General features: G+C 46.8%; 2 protein-coding genes across 2 annotated transcripts in view; both read right to left on the reverse strand.

Annotated features, from left to right (window-relative positions):
- Positions 1-8,634, reverse strand: part of LOC119458385 (epoxide hydrolase 2) — a 67,406-nt gene extending 58,772 nt beyond the window's left edge. Inside the window, exons 1-2 of the mRNA XM_049671587.1 lie at positions 8,540-8,634; positions 2,222-2,451 (exon numbers count right to left, since the gene is read on the reverse strand). Of these exons, the coding sequence (XP_049527544.1) occupies positions 2,222-2,410 (189 nt within the window). The 5' untranslated portion in view covers positions 2,411-2,451; positions 8,540-8,634. The remainder of the gene's footprint in view (positions 1-2,221; positions 2,452-8,539) is intronic.
- Positions 8,635-16,387: 7,753 nt separating this feature from the next.
- Positions 16,388-17,637, reverse strand: LOC119459109 (uncharacterized). The gene is made up of 2 exons (XM_037720941.1): positions 17,556-17,637; positions 16,388-16,920 (listed from the first exon to the last, which is right to left on the reverse strand). Exons 1-2 carry the CDS (start codon positions 17,635-17,637, stop codon positions 16,388-16,390), a joined length of 615 nt encoding a protein of 204 aa, XP_037576869.1.
- Between the last annotated feature and the right edge of the window lie 3,398 nt (positions 17,638-21,035).

The raw sequence follows: 21,035 nt of genomic DNA on the forward strand, positions 1-21,035 counted from the left end.
GGCGCTATTCTTGCTCAACGGAAAGATGGGTTTGAAGAGTACGTCGTTGCCTATGCAAGCCGAACTCTCAACAAAGCCGAAGGCAACTATTCGGTGACTGAAAAAGAATGTCTTGCCATAATTTGGGCCATAGAGAAATTTCGCCCTTACGTGTACGGGCGCCCATTTGACGTAGTGACCGACCACCACGCCCTGTGCTGGTTGTCGTCGCTGAAAGATCCAAGTGGTCGCCTCGCTCGATGGGCATTGCGCCTCCAGGAATACGACATCCGCGTCGTGTATCGCTCTGGTCGGAAACATTCGGATGCAGATGCCCTCTCCCGTCCACCCTTGCCTCCCGACCCCGTCTGCTTCACAAATACTACCTGCGATACCAGCGCTCTTGCCATCTCTGACATGCCATCTGAGCAGCGCAAGGACCCGTGGGTGGCTTCCATTCTAGACTTTCAGTCTGGCCGGACTTCTGCTCCCACTTCTCGGACATTGCGTCGGCAGACTGAGCACTTCACCACTCGGGAAGACGTGCTGTACCGCCGGAATTACACTCCCGGCGGCCGTAAGTGGCTCCTCGTCATTCCCCGCCACCTGCGCTCCGAAATCTGATCCACTTTCCACGACGACCCACAATGTGGCCACGCAGGTTTCCTGAAGACGTATTCACGTATTCGGCTTCGGTACTACTGGCGTGGCATGTACCGTTATGTTCGACAGTATGTTCGGTCATGTTCCACGTGCCAGCGACGCAAGACTCCTCCTCAACACGCCGCCGGCCCCTTATTACCTCTGCCATGCCCGCCCGACCATTTGACCGCGTCGGCATCGACATCTACGGTCCCCTTCCCAGTACACGTCTTCCCTTCCCAGTCGTCGTCTTCTTTTCCCAGACATCGAAGCGCGGTCAATTGCCTTCAGTACAAATGATTTTTATCTTCCTAAAACCAGCGCAGAATGGAACCACCTTCCTGCCTTTATCGCTGCCATCATCGACACAAAATTCAGAAGTGCCATTCAAGATTACTTATTTTGATAACTTGTATTTTCATAAATTGTATTATTGCATACTTGTATATGTATTAACCACTCCTTTCTGTAATGCCCTCGGGCTCTGAAAGTATTTGTAGGAAATAAATAAATAAATAAATAAATAAATAAATAAATAAATAAATAAATAAATAAATAAATAAATAAATAAATAATGTACTGAGGCCTCCTTATAGCCAATAACATACTGATTTAAACATTTCGATGTTATTTCTAACAAGGCAATGTCCAAACGTAAATATTTAAAAAAAGGACTCATCGTGCATCGAGCAACATGAAACTTATCTCGTACCACTCTCTGGTACTACCAATCTTACACAGCGCTAATGTTATTTGGGACTTGTTTACTGAAGTTTATCTCCTTAAATTGGAAAGAGTTCAAAGCAAGGCTATCATATTTAGTTTCAATAACTGTGGTGCGACATTTTTAACACACCTACTTACACGAACTGGCTTGAAACGAATATAAGAAAATAAAAACTCTCATCTTAAGTGTATCTTTATAACTGTTCCATGTAAATTAAGCAGCCCTATATCAGATTATATCTTGATAAACTTTCTAGTTCATTCTGCTCAGGATATGTCACTGGAACGACACATCTCTTTCAATAGTTTCATTTCAGTGTAGAAACAATGTTTTTGAATCCATGTTACCGTGAATAGTAACGAATCAGAATGAGCTCAACATGTGAGCAGCCCTGAAACACAAAACCTAAGCATTTAACGCTCTGCTTGTGAAGTGACACTGCTGGTATCGTTTTTTTTATATTTAGTGATTCTTGTGATATCTTGTGCTTTTGTAAATTTCATATGATTTTTGGCACGCCTGGTTTTTGATATATTACAGTGATATTCTAGTTAAATTTTTTCGTGCAGTTTTTCGTAAGAGTGATGTGATGTATTTCCTGTTTGCTCTAACACTGTACAGGAACTCCTATCTAGCAGATTTGGGAATATTATTAATAATATTATTCATGCAAAAACATCGTAGTGAATTTATACCAGGAAAGTGATGCCTAACGCGCCACATGCAGTTGCGACGCAAGAAAGATTGTGTTCTTGTGCCAGTTACTTCTTAAAACAGTCAGTGAAGTTGAATGCATCGCTATATCAGGTGAATTTGGATGCCAAAGGGCACCTACGTTTATTTAGGCGCCGCAGATAGACCGCAGACACTTACCCCAATCGTCACGTTGGAGTGATTTCCGTACTTCTCGTTATAAAATTCGTCCGGCACAGTCCGGTTTTGGGGTATGAGGATAGAGTGGCCATGCAGTAATATCTGAAACTTGACGTAAGTGGTCATCCATATGCCCATCGCGGTTGCGATGGCAAAGAACAGTGCCTGGCCGAATATAGGAAGCACCATATTGTCGCGTGATTACTCAGATGAATTTGTCTTCAAACACCCTGCAAAAATAAAGTTACATCTTTGAAAGGTAGAGTTGTGCAAAGTAAATAGCGTCTCGCCTCAAGCAGTCCCAGTTGGATAGCGTATATGCTGCAGTGAGTATCCCTACGATACATTGAGTTGGAACATTTTCCTCATGATGAGCGCAGTTGTCGCCTATTTCATATCATTTGAAGTTGAAGTTCAAGTTGAAGTTTATTTCTTTCTTTGTTACAGAAAGAGGAACAAGAGCTAAAGGCCATGTGGCCTGACAGAGGCTCTTGCTCCTAAGCGCGTTCGGCAAGCAAATACAACACAAAAAACGAGTGAGTGCAATGTATAAAATACAAATAAACAAGATAGATTTATACAACTATTACATGAATATACATTCTATGCTTGAAAAACAAAATATTGGTATGTACTTTCACATTACAGTGCAGATAGATACATACATATACAGTGCATAACAAAATGTTAGTGCAATGGCACTTTATTTATACCGAATTTGAGAATGTAAAAGAAAGGTTTTTATACATTCTTTAAAATGGGGTGCATAAACATCAAGTTTTTGTTCAACGATGTTTAGTAGCTTAGGTACTTGATAGTTTAGATCCTGCCGTCCATAGTTAGTACGCGTGAAAGGTGTTCTGATTTGATTGCGTAATGGGTATCGATGAGGAGAAATGGGTAGGCTGACAACATGTAGTCTGTGTTTTTTATATGTAAGAGTAATCTATAATAGAAAACTTGATTTGCTCGGATCAATGAATGTTTGGTAAACATATAGTGTGTGGGTAAACTCTAGTGCAGCGCAGGCTCACCAGTTCATGACATTTTTTTTTCGCGCAGTTTTACGGTGCGGTTTTACTGCACTATCCTGGTTGCCGGTGGAGCAAAAGAACCATCACAAGGTGGGCTAACTATGCAGCTACTCAATGACCTCAACCTCGTGGACGCACAAAACGGCATCGCGGAGGCGGAGTTTTTACGAATATTTCTCGAATAATTGCTGTAAGATAAATCAGCCAATTGGACGACACCAGTGCTACTGCTTTTACTTGGAGACTATCATAAACGACACAGAAGACACGGGGCGAGGACCAAACCTGTTGTTGTTAGAGGTGAGTATTCTTCAAGATCTGACCGAGGAGGTCTGCTATTATTTAAAAAAAGACTCGTTGAAATGATGATCAAGGAGACGCTCGATGACCTGCTCGATCATGTGGCTTCAGACTCCACAAGTTATGGCGAGAAAGCTTTTACCACAGTATTGTTTGTGCGTCTCAGACTTCCGAACAGCCGAACAGCCATTCATTTCCAGCTACAAACTTGACGTTTCCTGAAGTTTCTAATTGAAACTGTTGACAGCCATGCGGAAAAATGATGAGCTAAGCACTGTATTTTGACGCTATTTTATCCGGAGGTGCCCCGTGATTAATTTTAGCATTTTATAACACCGAGGAAGCTTGCAAGGACGAAGATAAAACCCTGAACCAACTGGTTCAATACAAGAGGACCTGAACACATCTGGCAAAGTCCTAAGATTAAATTAAGCGCTCTGCCGTTTAATTTTTAAAGCGTACTACGAGCGTCACAAGCCAGTGACGACATTGGTATAATGGAACTCTCGATTATAGAGACCACCATAGGACGCTGTATTGCGCATTATCCCACTTTACAGTAAACTGCAACAACTGCTTCAGTTCTTGTAAACTGTAGCAAAAGCGAAAGCGGTACGAACGAAACCTTAACGCTTGCTTGTTGCACGAAGCAAGCGTTAAGGTTTCGCCCGAAAGGCGAAGCAACGATTGTGATAGCAAATTGGTAGACAGCTGTAAGAAGTAAATACAGTAGCTTTATCGGCTGTTGAAACTCGTGAACATTCGCTTGCTAACTAAATTAACAAGGATGGTGTCGCGCGCGCACAGGAAAACATGAACACATCTCACTCTATGAGCACGGATACTTGCTGTCGAAATGCTGGCGTCAGGAGGAGTAGCAGCGGCAGCAGCAGCTAGCGAATTGACCTTCGTGCTGCCTGTCGCTTCAACGCGAACTACGCGGCGAAAACATAGCCCCCCCCCCCCCCCCTCCCTCCCTCCTGCCGGTGCATTGCGCCCAGCCGACCCTGGCCTATTCCAAGACGGCCCGCTTCCTCCTTTGCGCATGCGAGATCATACCACCATCATCGGCTCACCGTCGCACACTTTCACTCGCAACTACAGCGTACGGCACCCGGCTACGGTGTTATCGCACTGGGACATTATACGGAACATCATGGCGACGACGATGCCGCCGCCGCCGCCGCCGCCGACGACGACGACGGCGAAAATGCGCCATGATGGTCCATATAATTGCAATGGCAAGATTACAACCTTTTAGCGGCCTAGAGCGATTGCTGGTCACCGCACGTAGTCTTTTCCAGTTCATTTACAGCACAACGGGGATTAAAACAAGAGAAGCACACATGAAAGGCGCTAACGGCCACTAAGTTTTTTAAGAACAACCTATGCAAAATAATCGCGAGAGCGAGATACGAACCAGACCATTTCGAAACAAAGCCTTTTCGTGTTTGAAAAGGGAAATCGAAGACTATGACTCGTCCCTCAAAGCTGCGCTCTAAGTCTGTCGGGTTTCACGCGCATAATGCCCACAGCGGACTATGAGGGACGCCGTGGTAGGGATTAAAGCTCACCACCTGAACTTCTTTTCGTGCACATAAATATTAATACGCGAGCCCTATTTGACCCTGTAGAGTACCGCCTGTCTGCCTCTGCCTGTCTCTTTACAGATGTCAAGAAGTGCGGCGCATTGATATTTGGCGCTCGTAGCGGAATTTAAAAAAAGACAAATTCATGCAGATCGAACGCATATCTTAAAATCTACGTGAAATGAAGCTTTCGTGAAGCGTGTAATCGAATGCTATCGATTTGGCCATTGCATTCTTGCACTGCTGGCGAAAGTGGCGAGCGCGCGCATGTTCCCTCGTGCACCCGTGCTACGCAATGTGACAAACGCGGAAATCCCCTCAATGAGGTTGTTGGCGTTGGCACGATACTAGTACACGTGCCATTGTGGTCCAATCAATCAATCATGCTATTTCAGCGTCAATGAGAATCAATGACACTTGGTGGGTGCAGACAAAAACCATTAACCAGGCTTGACTGGGTCTGTACCCTCGGGCTCGGCAAACAACGCACCTGATTATACAGTACAGAAGTGCAAACGAACCAAGCTGGATAATATACAGAAGATAGTTGCTTTCCCTCAAAGGTCATAAATGCGCTAGTTAGGTCGGAAGTGCTAAATGGACTGATAGTGCGATCTTTATACATATACAAACACGATAAGTGAGCGTGTTACGTGTGAAGCTCTGAATTAGCTAACACTCCCAGCGTCAACCGGGAGTGCATAGCACTCGCAGGGTTAGGTCTAGTTGTAAAACATAAATACCCCAGAAAGTGGATGGCAAAACGGCTCCGCGGTAGCTCAATGGTGAGAGCATCGCAAGCGTAATGCGAAGACGTATAGGATCGTTCCCCACATGCGGACAGTTGTTTTTTCATCCATTTTCATTTACATTTATTTTTCATTTCTTTAATTTAATTAGTAAGTGCAAGTAATTGCCCCTGTGTTGCCCTTGGTGTCATTGTTTGTTGACTTTTTATGATATGATTAATAATAATCGGGACCATCGGTTCCCTTTCTTCTCGTCTGAATTATTAAGTAACACAGGTAACTGGTATTTTAACATTTGAGTGCCGTAATTTGCCACAGGCCGGGTTAGGGCATGGGTTAGAGTATGGGGTTCTGTGCTAGGAGATCGAGGCTCTACACTACAATCGAGCACGTAATTCATTTTTTTTTCTTTGTGAGCTACTTAACAAGGCAGCAGCAGCAGCCAGCAGCCGTGGTCAGTAATGTTTGAGAGGGTTCACTAAAAATTGCTGGCTTTAAACATGCAAGAAATGTCCGCGAGACGACAGCGTTTTGCATAAATGATTGTGCTGCTAGTATGATAAACAACTTGACATCTGAACTTGAACAATTTGTATAGGCTTGCTTGGCTCTGCTTGGACGCGAACTTTTACTGAAGGTATAAAACATGTGCGACTTTTGAAGTAAGACGGCATGTCAAGCAGCATTACTGCTGGTTATAGATTCAGGAATACGCTTTCGCAATCACGACTGCTCTTCGGAAAAAAAAAACCCGTTATGATTAAAATGGCCGCTCTCGTATTTGAGTGCAATTTTTTTTTGAAGAAGCAAATTGTTTGCTTCTTCAGTTATTAAATTATATGCTCATTTCTGAAATGATTTAGCACGCGGGAACATGCTATCGGCGTTTCTGCTAAACTGAACGACTTCTTTGCAAGCCTGCTCAATAATAGTGGGAACGATAATTTGATTGTAATATGGTGCCTTGAAAAATTCTTTATTGTCTAGAACTTTATAACATTTCGCCTAAGGAGAATGTGTCTCCATCCTCTACATTATAGCCGGCCATTTCCAATAGCTGTAAATATCGCTGCTATGTATTACTACGAGCTGGCCCACTCCAAGGCGCGAGGTCTCGCTTTCCGCGAACATGGAGAACTTCCCGGCCGGCCCGCAGTGGTGGAGAACAGAGGTCAACCTACCACATATAATGAAATTACGCAGCACTTTTATCTCGGAAGGAGAGACTTTCCCCTTCCTCACAAGAAGTTAAATACATAGAGCGCAGGCATTGACCCTCAGATTATTGCAAACAGGCTCGTATCCCAGCCCGGCTTTATTGCACAAGCTTTATCCCGACACTTATGCGAGTAGTTCTTGCAGGCACTGCAAAGACTCGGCTAGCCTAGACCATATTATCTGGCGTTGCCCCTCGTTGCGAGGCACGCAACAAATCAATGAGGACAAGTGGCTCTCCGGTATCAAGATCCCCAATGCCGGGGCGCAACTATGGGCTGTCCAGAGGGCCCACGATGCGGTGGTCGGGCATAGCCTGACTGTCCCAACGTGGGAGCGGCCCGCTGCGCACTGAGTCGCGTACCTCAGGACTTCCATTAAAGTTTTACATCCATCCATCCATTCTGAAGCAAATAACTGTTTTGCCTTCTATAATGACCAGAGATTTACTAGTGGTTTCTTTCATTCATATGATGGTACTAATATCGCTCAACCATTTGAGCCCTGTTTGGCGGTAAGACAGCAGACCAACGGCAGTAATATGTTTTTGCGCGAGTGAAGGACCTATTACACCGAATACATTTTGCAAGATATATTTACAGAAGTGTTCGCAGCGCTGACTACATGTAAAGCCTTATGTTGCCCCGCTTTGGCGCAATCTGTCACCGCTACAAAGTCTTGCGCAGACGTTGACAGGTGGCAACGAAAATCTATATTTCTGAGTCGCAGCGCTGCAGAGAACGCGAATTGATCACTTTTTGTCCTTTAAATAGACAGGTAGTACCCGCAAATGAAGTAATAAGCTAAATACACTGTAAAATGACACATGCGTACGAAATTTAAGGGTGCGAGAAAACAGCGCTTAAACTGAAACATAAATTTTGCCTAGTCCCCCCAGAAAACAAAATGTACTGGATGTCTTGTTGCATTCGTTGGCGGGTACTTCGTTCGCTAAATAAAAACATGGCCTGTTCTACAGGTCAAAATAATAACTTTAGTTGACTTATGACAGGTTTAACAATCGGCCTGGTATGTTCTGCCTTTTCTAAAATAAATAATTATACGGATATACGACTGACTACGGAGAGAATGCAGTCTTCTATAACGCACCGACCTTCATCAAGTCTTCCCTAAGTTTTTAGTTCATTCCTTCCATGTCCCCTTCATATTGTTCTTGAATAAATTGATTCTCGTTCTGACACTCGAATGTATTTATTGCACTGTTAAGACGCAGCACCCAAAAATTACCTGTTACAGGAATGGAGGATGGTAGATGGTGATCTCAGAATCATGGGATGGAATAATTCATTTCTTGAAGCTAGGCAACTGAATACGCAAATAATAGTGAGAACATCTCCACGACACAAATTAGGGCTAATAATCTCGATGTAAACTGCAATATCTGGCATATATTCTACAAACTGAGCTCACAGTATTTCACATGCAAACTGGGAAGGTATCACGGTGTGTTTGCTACAGCTCTGAGCTTCAGCAATAAAAAGTGGTTTAAAAAATAGCGAACACTCACGTACGCCTGAAAGAGCTCTTCAGGAATGTTGTGGAGACCTGTCTTCAAGCATTTTTTAAGTACGTTCTACGACGTGCGTCATTACTGCTGACGTAACTACTGACAAATTATGGATGAAAACAAGTGTTTAAATACCACAGATATAGCCGCAGCATTTAAGGCAGCAAAGCATAGGGTTTATTTAGACATTTTGCTACAAATGCAGACTTCAGCGGTTGTCATGAATTGTCTATTCTTTCTTGTTTTTCGAAAATATAAGGGCACGTAGTACCGACGTCAGCAGACCGTTTGAACTAACCGGCCAATTTCTGAGAAACTTTGTGATTGATTGCGATCTGAATCGCCATCGCGGCATTGGAGCTCAGATTTTTCGTTGATCTGTGACGTCAAGCGCATAGTATCGCTATCTCTTAGACACCAAAACGCACCGATTGACGCACTTCACGTTGTCGGATGACGGCAGGCAAAGGCGTACTTTTCCGAAACTTCGTCGTTGTGTTGAATGACAGAAGACGTCAGCAGATGGCCGTCAGTTTCGAGTTTCTGCAGTAATGATAATAACACAAAAATAATGTAGAGGCGCTGACAATACTTTAGAGCCACAAAAAGTGTCAGAAATACCTGAAGGCAAACAGCAGCAAACTTTTGAATTACGTATGAAGTATTTCTAGCGCTGGTGCAGCTGCACAGTAGGCACGGTGAATTATGCGAACGGGCACGTCAGAAAAAAACTTTTTTTTTACACCTAAGCTGAAACTCCGCATGTCCTGAACCGATCTGTCTGGATGCTGCTTCATCTGTAATAGTGCATGCTGCGAGCCACTGCAGTTTCGTGGATCATTTTGCATAATTTAAAGGCAAGAAACACCATTCAGATAGGGGCTGGAACGCAGAGTGTAATTCTGGTATTGACGTCATGTCTACTTTTGGCATGGATTCGCGACCACAGATAGGGGTACCGGTCGATTCCTAACGGGGAATATAAACCCAATTAATTATTAATTTGTCGGTTTGCTAGGCGTTAGGGCTTTTGCGCATTTAATTTGTGCGATCTACAATCTGTTTTCAACAAGTTGACGTGATTTGAGAATTTCTTGCAGTCATCCTTTAGGGTGCGCAAACTTCGAAACCAGTTTTAAATACCAAGGTAATAATTTCATCAGTTGATGAGGGCTGTGAAGTTTGCGCCAGTTTACGAAACATGGAAGTTTTTGTTCATTAGAGGCTTTTTCGATAAAAATAATTTCTTTCTTAGCTTCTCTCATTCGTTTGTTTGTTTATTTCTAGGTTCTTCTTATTCATTCTTTTGCGGTTTCCTCACTCAAGAATCATGACATTCTGGGATCAGTAACGGCCTAAGGAGGTAAGGTCGTTCGAGGACAGGGTACGACCACGAAATAACGTCAAAAATACATTGAACTCTCTAAGGAGCTTTGCGTGCGAAACTTCCATGGTTGAGTCATTTTTAGCTCTCGTACCGACCTCCCCAAAAAGGCCTGAAGGCATCAGTTAAATATAACATTCTCTCGTTCTTTGTATTCTTTTCCTTTTTTCACTGTATTTGTTCCCTGTCTACCATATTTCTTTCCCTGAAGCTTCCTTGATTTAAAGACTTCATTCTTTTGGACACCTCTTATTATTTTAAGCATGAAATGCGTTCAGCTCCCGTTGTCAACGACCTTCAAGTGACCTTGAGACAAAAGCCAGAGCTGTTATCATGGCACTCAAACGAGAACATCTGCGCATCGTTGCGAGAGCAAAACGAGGTCATCAGGGCAAGCAATCAAAAGTTCAGAAAATGCGGTCTCTGGCCCCCAACCCTTAGTTCAGGACTGCATTACATACACTACATACTTCCCAAACAATTTAGAAAAAAAATATTGTTTCCGATTTCTTCCTAAGGTTTGTTCGCACTATCACTCAAGCTGTAAATTCTAGTACGCTGAAGTTTTATTTGTCATTTCCAATAGCGACGTTCAAACGGCAGATAGAGAGGCCGTCCTGTGCTCTTTTGAACGCCAGCGGTCCGTGAGTCGTGAGCGGTCTGCAACAAGAAGAAAAAGTAGGGACAGACGGTGAGCGAGCTGCACTGTTGGAAGAAGAAAAGCGGTTGAAGGCGGCGGCATCACAGGCAGCAAAACGCGCCATATGGAATCCATTTCATGCTTACATCTACTCTCGATTACGGGACAGCCAGCATTAAAATTTCTTTTTTAACCTGTCTTGTCAAGCCATTAACTGCTTCATTCATTCCTCCTCTGAATTTGATTTTTTCTTTGCCGTCTTATTTCATTTTCATTCCATCTTACATTTTTATTTCATTCTGCCTCGTTTGCGCTTCTTGTTCCTCTCTTGCATTCATTTATGATGTATTTCCATTCTTCCTTTCGCTGTTCAGTTTTTTTCTTCAATGCTTTCTGTTTTCCGCTTTTGTGACTTTCTTAACAGGCATCCTAGTCTCAGAAGACATTACACATAAGCACGATCAATCCGTATGTTGCGTAGGCCAGGAACGACACGGAAGCACTCAGTCGCAGCTCCTGCAGCTCGAAATCGTGGCTCGTTCACAAGCTTTATTTTTTAACGTGAAACGTAAATCTTCAATTGTACCCACTTTTACCTGGCAGTATATCTGACCTCGATATGATGATTCGGTAGCCGTCTTAAAGACAAACTAATTTAAAAGGAAAGAGCTGAGTCTCCTACTTGCAATGAAACCGGGCCCACCGCGTGGTCAGTGAGTATCTTTGATTGTTGGGGGGGGGGGAAGCATTTATTGGGCTATATATACAGAGAGGTGCTGGGGGAGAGGCCTCTAGTGGGTGGCGCCCCTTGCAATACTGGGCGGAGTCCCTCATTCCGGGACCCCGTTGGTCTTGACCGCTGCCCAAGTCCGCCGAACTAGGGCTTGTTGGGCCGATAGTTCCTGGCATCCGAGCAGGGGCGCCTCCCAGTCCTCTCGGGTAGGGGAAGGGGTGATGGGGGGAGAGAAGGATTTTTCCGGCATGCCCAAAACATGTGGAACGTGTCGGCCACCTTCCCACAGAATGAGCAGCGGCCGTCAAAAGAAGGATTAAAATGCTTGAGAACCGCCGGGCACAGCAGGGTGTTTGTAAAGAGCCTAAGAAGAATTCGTTCGCCAGCTTTACCCAGTCCCTTCATAGGAGCCGGTTAACGCCGGTGTTGGGCACGATAGTGCTCAGCAATCTCAATAAAAGGAAGAAGAGGGCTGTGATCTGGGTCAAGGTCCTGCCAAGTGATGCCTGGTGCCCGGTAAGTGAGTGCGCGGCAGTGTTGCCAGGTCCGACGAGGCGGCGTAGCCAAAAGCTAGAGAAGTTGTAGCCCAAATGTAGCCAAACACAAGAAAAGTGCAAAAAATTTTGTAGCCAAATATAGCCATTGTTATTTGCAGTTTTATTTGTCTATATATATAGAGAGAAATAAATGAGATGGGAAACGCAGGGACGTTAACCGGAAGGTAGATATTGGGTTTGCTACCCTGCACAACCTGTCGTAACAAAATGTCCGTGCCGCCGTGATGGTCGGCCCTTGAAATCAACAACAGCGACATCATGCATGCACAGAACAGTTTTTGGTTGATTGGGCCCGGAAGCTCTTAAGTGCCAGCGAATCGCTGCAGAGGGCGAAATCAGCGCTTTTATTTTATGACAGGTAGTACTAAGTTATTATTTTTAGTTATTTACAGTAATATTAACTACTGACTCTGCATTTTAGCTGTCGTGAACACAAAATGTTTAGCATCATCATCGATCTCTCAAGTCATCTCTGCCTACGGCACAGAAGTTCAGCTATTCAGCGATCTACGACGTGCTCACGGCTTCTTTTTTTATTAGCTAAAACAAGTCTTTCGCGCTATGATGTCTCGTGTTATTTGTCTCATCGTCCTATCTTGTGTCCTCGGTGTTGTTTTTTTAATTAGCTTGGCGCGGGTTAGGTGGTACATGCTCTATGTACTGTCCATTTACGTCAACCTGGCCGCCATTTTAGGTCTCTAGCACAGCAAGGACATGCGTTAAAATAAAGGGATAGACAACAGATGCCACTCGCCGTCTGAATCGGTGTAAGCGAAGCTTTAAAATATTAATGCGCAGAACGGAACACCTGTACAAAAAGCGCGCAGTCGTTTTCGGCGACCAGTACGTCCTGAACGTAACTCGCTCGATATGGTAAAATCCGCGACGGCGCACAAATAGCAAAGGTAAACAACAAATTGATAACAGTGGTTATGCTGTGAAAACCGCTACTGTTAAAAAGCAAACCATGTTGATGGGCTAATAAAGTTTTATAATAAAGGCCCCCAAAGTTTGAGGCCCAAAGAGCTTTGCGGGTGTTAGCGTTGGGTCATGCAGAAGTGAAGTGTTTTAGAGTAGGCGCTTTGCGTTTGCGGATAGCGTGTTGCACTTTCAGTGTCACTACGTCTTCAAAGAAAAGCTGTTATAAATATTAAAATAAAATATACCATTTTATAAGGAGAGTAATTTAGATTTTCGTGTTCTCGCGTTTAATTAAAATTTAGAACTTATTCTATTAGCAGCAAGCAACTTGTTGTGCTTAGTTTTGAGTAACCAACTTTACGTACCTTCACCCAACCAAGTCAATCCGTGTTAGGCCTACGAGCCATGAAATCTACAATTTAATTCGGAGTCAGCGGCGTCTAATGAATCAATCTTCATTACACATGTTAGTTGAGAGAAAGCGATAACCGCAATTATTTCTCCTAGCTTACGAAATTCACGCGTTACCACGAATCGAGCCCAGTTTGGTGCTAGGTTAGAACCGTCGCTTCGATGGGTGCCGCCATGTTTGTTGACGAAAGCTTTTGGGGCGCCCACTAAATCGATGAAATAGTGTGACCGACGCAAAACCCAAAGGCACTTGCGTCTTGCGCATGCGCAGTGGCTTCGACGCTATTTCTTTGAGGCCCCAAAACGTTTGAGGCCTCTATTCTAAAACTCTCTAATAATTGCTGGGGTTATACGAGCCTAAACCTACTATATGATTGGGAGGCATGACGCAGTGGCGGACTGCGGATTAATTTTGGCCACCTCGGGTTCTTTAACGTACACCTAAGTACACGGCTGTTCCTGCATTTTGCCTTGATCGAAATGCGGCCGCCGTGGCCGGGAATCAAACCCGCGTCATTGAGCCAGCAGCACGACACCTCACAAGCTAAGCTAACACGGTGGGTGAAGTTCATGGGACGTGGTGCACTGATGTCATCGTGGCAAACATGTTTCGATATTAGCAGAATGAGTATCTGCATCCGTGACGTTGCGGGCAAACCATCTGAAAGTAAAAGCACCCGAACCCCCCTTTGGCTAGGGTCTTGTTCCCATTCTTTTTTCATACGTTCTCGCCTACTTGGCCCATTTCCCCATGCTTGGATTCTCCTCTTATAGGAAGATCCAATCTTCTGTCCAACCTATTGAAATGCATCTCGAATGTAAGCACGAACAAAAATTCGTCGAGCAGAGAAGTAAAATGGCAGTAAAGCTTCGCGCGAGAAACGTGGAGTAGGTCGAAAGCTGTGCCCGGTCGCGATACTTCACCCAGAAGACATGGCCATGAACACACTAGAGCGTGTCATCCACCTGTGCTTCCCTTCGTTCATGTCGGTGCCACGATCGCCTGACGGCCCCAACCCTATGGTATTGCTCTCCCTTCCTAAAAATTAAATTATGGGGTTTTACGTGCCAAAACCACGATCTGATTATGAGGCACGCCGTAGTGGGAGACTCCGGAAATTTGGAACACCTGGGGTTCTTTAACGTGCACCTAAATCTAGGTACACCGGTGTTTTCGCATTTCGCCCCCATCGAAATGCGACCGCCGTGGCCGGCATTCGATTCCGCGACCTCGTGCTCAGCAGCTCAACACCATAGCCACTGAGCAACCACGGCGGGTGCTCTCTCTTCCTGAGCATAGCCATGTTAGTATAGTGTACTGGGAAAAACCCGCTACTTCTAAGTTCATCCCGATGCCCGGGGATCAGGTGCATAACGGTCAAGCGGGGTGTAAGTTTAAGTGCATCAAAGATCAAAGCCACCGGCTTAGACAATGGCGCAGAGCGGGAAGGGAAGGGGAGTGGGGGTCATTTCGCGCAGGCACACACGCACAGCCACGCGGCCGGCTCAGCTTGCTAAAACACAGCCTTCGAGATTTGCTTCTACCCGATCAGAGCCACCTCTGGAGCGTGGATTAGGGCGCCACTTATAGCCCAAACAAAGCCAAGTCGCAGATTTTCAGTAGCCAAAATATAGCCACATAGCCAACTCATCCATGTCGACGCCAAATCTTTTTTCCTGTAGCCCAATTTGGCTATATATAGCCAAACCTGGCAACACCAGTGCACGGGCTGCCTCACGGGTGGCTTCGTTACCTGGCATGCCTTGGTGGCCGGGGACCCATATGATTGAGCGATGAGTTGGATCGCAGTCGCGTATACTGCGGCGAAGAATTTTGTCAGCGAGAGGAGTGATCCATCCGAATTGAAAGTTACGACAGGCTCCGCGGGAGTCTGTAAGAATGAATTTAGAGTCGGGATGGGAGGCTGCAAGGGCGATCGCCACCTCCTCCGCGTGCGTTGAGCTGGGTGCTTTGAACGAGAGGCCGTCCACCTGTATTTCCTCGTGTATAATTGCAGCCGAGTCTTGTTCCAAGAGAGAAGTTACGGGGGGGCCTGGCGGAAAGCATTCCAGTCGGGAAGTTTGGCTTGTGCAAGGGCCGATGTAAGGGTCGAGTGTAAATGACAGTGTTCAGTATGCAGTGGTCGCTACCGAGGGTGTCCTCGGTGTTGATCCAGTCTGCGTGTCGGATGTGTTTCGTGAGGGTAAGGTCGGGGCAGGTGTCCCGAGTGACGGAGTTCCCTACACGTGTTGGCTGGACCGGGTCGGTTAGAAGAGTGATGCCCAGCGTAGATATAAGTCCCGCCAACTTACGACCACGCGGCTCTTCCTTGCGATAGCCCCACATGGGACAGGGGGCATGAAAATCGCCCACTATCATCAGGGGATCGCGACCCGCGATCCTTGATCCTTAGCGCTGCGCTAAAGATGTTAGCAAAAGTGACGTTTTATAGTTTCGGGGGGGGGGGGGCAGTATATATTAAGCATGTGTACGGGACTATCTGTTCGCCGCAGGGGAAGGACAGAGACCATCACGTACGAATATTCCAGATTTAGGTCGAGATCAACCTCCTGCGCTGTGTAGCCTTTATTGACTGGGAGACAGGTGGGAGGGTCTCGCTGAAAAGCGTTAAAGCCCCGAGAGCTTAACCGCAGCACCGGTTTCTTGCAGCGCAAGGACTGCGGCGGGGTGTTCGAGATTGTCAATGTCAATGGGCGCGTTTCTTCCGGTCTTTGAAACCCCGACAATTCCACTTTACAAGAGAGAGTGCTTGCTGTCTTTGCGGGGGGCGCCGCCCTCTAGGGGGTTGGTTGGGAGGGGACGAAGCCATGTTGATTTGAAGTAAGATTGCCTTGGAGAGCCGGCCCAGGTTCCGCCACCTGCAGCGGGAGCGATTCCGGCTCCTCCGAGAGTTCGGTTAGATCGATGAGTCGGGTGAATTTTGATGGGCCGTTCTCGTCTTTGAGGCGTCCCGTTCGGCGTAGAAGCCGGGGGTTTGACTCTAGCCATGTCTTAATGTTGGCCGTCACGGCGGCCCTAACCATGGCTGTGACCGCCTTGAGAAGGCTGTCTTGGATTTAGCCAAAATTTGATATTTGAGTCGTCTACTCGGCAAGGGCGTTTTCGAGGGCGGTGACACGCAAGTCGGAGCTAGAGTGTGTCGGGTCCGCCGGCACTACTTGCATCGGTCCCGGAGCTACCTGGGCTGGGGGCGGGGAGGACCGAGCCGTTTCTAGCGCGTGAATTTTGGCGTTAAGTTGAGCATTTTGCGCCCGGAGAGTCTCGAGCTCGCGGCGGAGGTCCGCGACGTCAGAATTAAGGGGTGGATGAGGAGGAAGCTTTGGTGGGGGAGAAGGTAGGGGAGTGCGGGGAGGCGGAGGAGGCCCGTCTCGGCTGCCTACCTTGGACTGAGACGTATTCTTTTGTGCGCCAGACGGAGGGCCCTGGAGAGCCGGGAAATCCCCGTCCTGGAATGTAGGGGCATCTTGATCCCGTGACGCTTTCGGGTTAGTGGACCGAGGAGACTTGGGGGCACGTCCAGGCAAGGTGCCCGCCGGTGGCGTTGGTACGGTTGTGCCTTTCGTCTTCTTGTTGCTAGGCGTGGGAGCTTTCGAAGTGGTGACAGGACCCGAGGGCACTGCAGTCCGAGATTGGGTTCGTTCACCACTCGGGTTGCCCGGTTGTTACAGCCGTCGGAATTTGGCTTTGCAGTCTTGCGAGCCCGTAAGATGACCGCCACCGCACACAATGCAGGAAGGAGTGCTCTCGTGGGGCGTCATGTTGCCGTCTTCGAAGACTGCGACTGTTTCGCCGCAGTGTCCACAGCGATTGTCTTGAGTATTCGGGCATAAGTCCGGACGGTGACCGATGGTGCCGCATCGGAAACACGCGGGAATAGTCCGCTTATATTCGCGCACCACAGTCACCACACTGTTGTAGTACACGTAACGCGGTACTCTGTGTCCCACGAAGGTGAGCAGGGCAATCGTCGACTTGCCCTGCGCCACTGGACTTTAGATTTCAGGGTGGTAGAAGTTTCCTGCTCATGGACCGTAATAATCCCCCTGCAGACTTCACCGTTGACTTTGGCATGTCCGACCACCGGGATGGGGCCTTTGGACGCATTAAGTGTAAATTCACGGGCGAGCGCGTTCGCCGCATTGACGTCTTGAGTGGTGGCAATGACGATATTCTGATCCCAGATGGGCCAGACACTAAGAATGTCCACCGAAGATGGATTTACGTAGGCAGAGAGCAAATCACCAAGCTCACCGTTCTGCAGGGCCGTCTTCAGGAAGATCGTCACTCTGGGCTTGATGACGATCGTGAAATCTTCTTTGCGGAGTGCAGGCATAGCGGTGGGCCGCCATTTCTTCGACCCCGCTGCTACGAGAGCTGAGGGTTGGTACTTGCAGTATTCGGAGGCACAGAAACACCGGCACTTATGGAGAGTCCGTTGACCGCCGAGGTGTTCAGGGGTTGCTGGCGTTTACGAAATGCCACCAACGAGAAAAGGCCTTCATCCACTATCTCCTCCTTCGGAGTGGAAGTTTCAAGCGAAGACGGGGCTTCAGCGACGATTTCTGACCATGTCATCGTCTCGGTATCGTACCCGCGCCAAGCAGAGGCCGCCATGGCGGCCGCGGAGAACGATGGAGAGAGAGATAATTTATTTGAAGGAAGGCAGAGAGGTCGGCCTGAGCTAGCATGCTCTAGCCTGCTACTCTGCACAGGGGGAGGGGGGAACGGGGACATAAAGGCTGGATGAGGGGTGATGATGACACAGATTCTTGAGATTCACCGCTTGGGGAACTCCCGGTGCATCAAACTAGTATTTGCTTCGTCAACTTTGCCAATGACTGTCAAAGTGGGGTACGTGATACACCACGTCCGACCATTCGTCCCGAGGCCACTGCAGTGTCGGAAATGTCTCAAGATTGGTCACGTAAGCGCTGTGTGCAGAAATCAAGTGACCTGCCAGCGTTGCGGTGGGCAACATAATACCGCCGACTGTGATGCACCTTCATTGAAATGTCCCAACTGTCCTGGCTCTCACGAAGCAACGTCGAAGGATTGCCCGAAAATGCAGCAGGAAGTTCGTATTCTCCGGAACGATGGAGACCGACGCCGGGGTGTTAGGCCCAGCTGGATGAAGTGGCGAAGACAAAAATGGGCCTAAAAGGTCCAAAAATTGGCCCACCTGGTCCCGAGCTTTATCTTCGGGCGCCGGGTGATGTTATCCATCTAGTAGACGCAAAATTTCAAGGGGTCCCTTAAAGTTTTCGGTAAACCGGGGGGAAATTGCCGGAGCCGATGTGAGGCGCGTCCGCTCGCTCCGCGCTCGCAGCGTTCCTTTCTTAATTGTGGGCACCACGCGCAACAGTTGGGGAAGAGGCGCGTAATGCGTGATGCTAAGGAGGCGACGTACAGAATCGAACGCGCAGTGTTTCTCATTAGAAATAAAAACGAAGTTCAAGAGGAGCGAATGGTTGGGAGTGATTGAGTTCCATTCTTCGAATAGGAAGGCATTCGCACTTTACAGCTACAAATAAAACCAGACATCATGCATCGTAACCGATAGAAGGAGTCCGACAGCCATCACTGGCTTCCAGCGTGTCTGCACAGTAAGCGAGAACACAAGTGGTGATCTGGCGTAGCCGTCTACAAGAACGACAATATCACCAACTTCACCACAGGACCCATCGAGATGAGTATGCCGTCTGGCGTTGATATATGTTCTGCAATGTCCGAAAGCATCGCTAATTTATGTCTTGCGGAAATCAAATACAAGAAGTCCACGTTGTGGTTGTGACGGTGTACATTCCGGTTGTACATTCCAGTCCACGTGACGTGGACATTCGTGACGTGTACCACGTGCGGTGACGGTGTACATTCCAGTCCACGTTGTGGTTGTGACGGTTCTGACGGTGACGGTGTACAGTCCGGGTGCTACCAGAAAGCAAGTTCAACAACTCGTCTCTGTACACCTAGTCACATACACTCTAAACACAGTGCTTCTGTACTACGATAACACCATGCAGAATTCAATGCCCATGGTAGTGACAGGGGACTTCAACATTGACAGAATAAATCATGCGAAGACGTGGTTTCTGGAAGTAATAAAGGAAGCAATGGGATTAAAATCCTCCGTCACAGATTTTGTACCTAAAGCCAGGACAGGAGTTGTTATCGATCTTTTCTTTGCTGTAAATGTGTGTTTTTGTGTGCGCGTTTTTGTGCGTGCACGTGTGTGTTGAGTGCGTGTGTGTGTGTGAATGCACTCGCAATAAAATATCCAATCATTGTGAAATGGGTGCTGTGGGAATTTTTGTTTCGTTATGTTCTTTCTTTTCTTTTCACTCGAAAGATTACCCTGCAGCTTTATAACGTTGGGTGCATGCAAGTTATATATAAAATCATAGTTGGCTATGTTCGGACCTATGGTGCGGACCATAGATTCACAGATGCTGGTCAGATGGGCGGCTTCGGTGTAGCCTTACTTTTTACTGGTAATGGCGCCTTGATGCGCTGGTGATGATGTGTGCCGTTTAGTGGTGCAAGGGCCAGGTATGGCCACCAGCCGTCATGCATGTGTACCGTTCGGGGTAATTCACATGCGGTGTGGTAAGTCTGCGAGGGCAGCTGAGAGATGACAGAATGAGCAGGTTGCGCCAAAGGCTGGCCCATGGTCCGGAGGTCACAAATTGCAGCTGGCGTCAATGCAGGCCGGACCTTCACTGCGAGTGATGAGAATGGGGAGTTTGGCTTAAAGGGCAACTTTGACGCTCTTGTCTTGTTTTCTTCTTTATTTTTATATTAGAAAAATAGTTTCCTTTACTTACACTTCATATTCTCATATGTAGAGAGTGGGTGGTTTCCTTCGAAAATAAAAAAAATATACTTGAATTCCATGAAAAGCAATCTGTCGCGATATAATAAACTTGTTGCTGAGCTGTTTGGTTCATTAATTAAGGATAAAAGGCACCGCGCTAAGCGCATGATGCTAAGCAGCTTGTATTGAGACACTAAACCCACCAGTACCTAGTTACCCTTATTGCCTTCTCTTCGGCATAAAAAATATATTTTTGAGCAGCAAACCACAGTGATTAGCTCAACATTGACATGCGGAATAAGGCGTCAGAATAAAACGAAATAACAGAGCAGTCCACCTTTCAATGACTGAACGATAGAAGGCCCCTGCGCTTCCGCGGAATCATTTGAATGCATTACGTGCGGCGACGTCCGAGGAAACTGCGCATGAAAGAATAGGACACCGAAGGCTGAAAGCCTGTGCGTTATGTCTCCGTGTTGGCGTCGTCAATGAAGGCTCGTTCGACGCTTTGTCAGCCCTTCAGTGCTACTACAAAATTTAGTATCCTCCCTGCAGTGGGAACGACGGCCTCTAGACTTGTCAGCCCGGTTGCGAGAGCGACGCAAAATACGAACTTAACGACTAAGATGTAAAGAGCATTGAGCAAGCAAGTGCTCGCCCAGAAACGCCATCGTCGCCAGACAGCGGGGAAGGATGTACAATTGATAGTTTCTGCCGTCTCCTGGACACGTGAAGCTGGTCGGTAGCGGTAAAAAGCGAATGTCACGCATGTCAATTTAGCGTTGAAACGCCGCGCGATACAATGGAACCGAGAGGTCATGGCGTCGGGGAAATGCACTAAGTTCGCAAATGGCGTTCGGAGGTCGACGATTGTTCAGCAATTTTTCGTCTTGTTTGCGCATTTTTATATAGAAACAAAA

The sequence above is a fragment of the Dermacentor silvarum genome, chromosome 7 (assembly GCF_013339745.2).
Source record: "Dermacentor silvarum isolate Dsil-2018 chromosome 7, BIME_Dsil_1.4, whole genome shotgun sequence".
NCBI lineage: Eukaryota > Metazoa > Arthropoda > Arachnida > Ixodida > Ixodidae > Dermacentor > Dermacentor silvarum.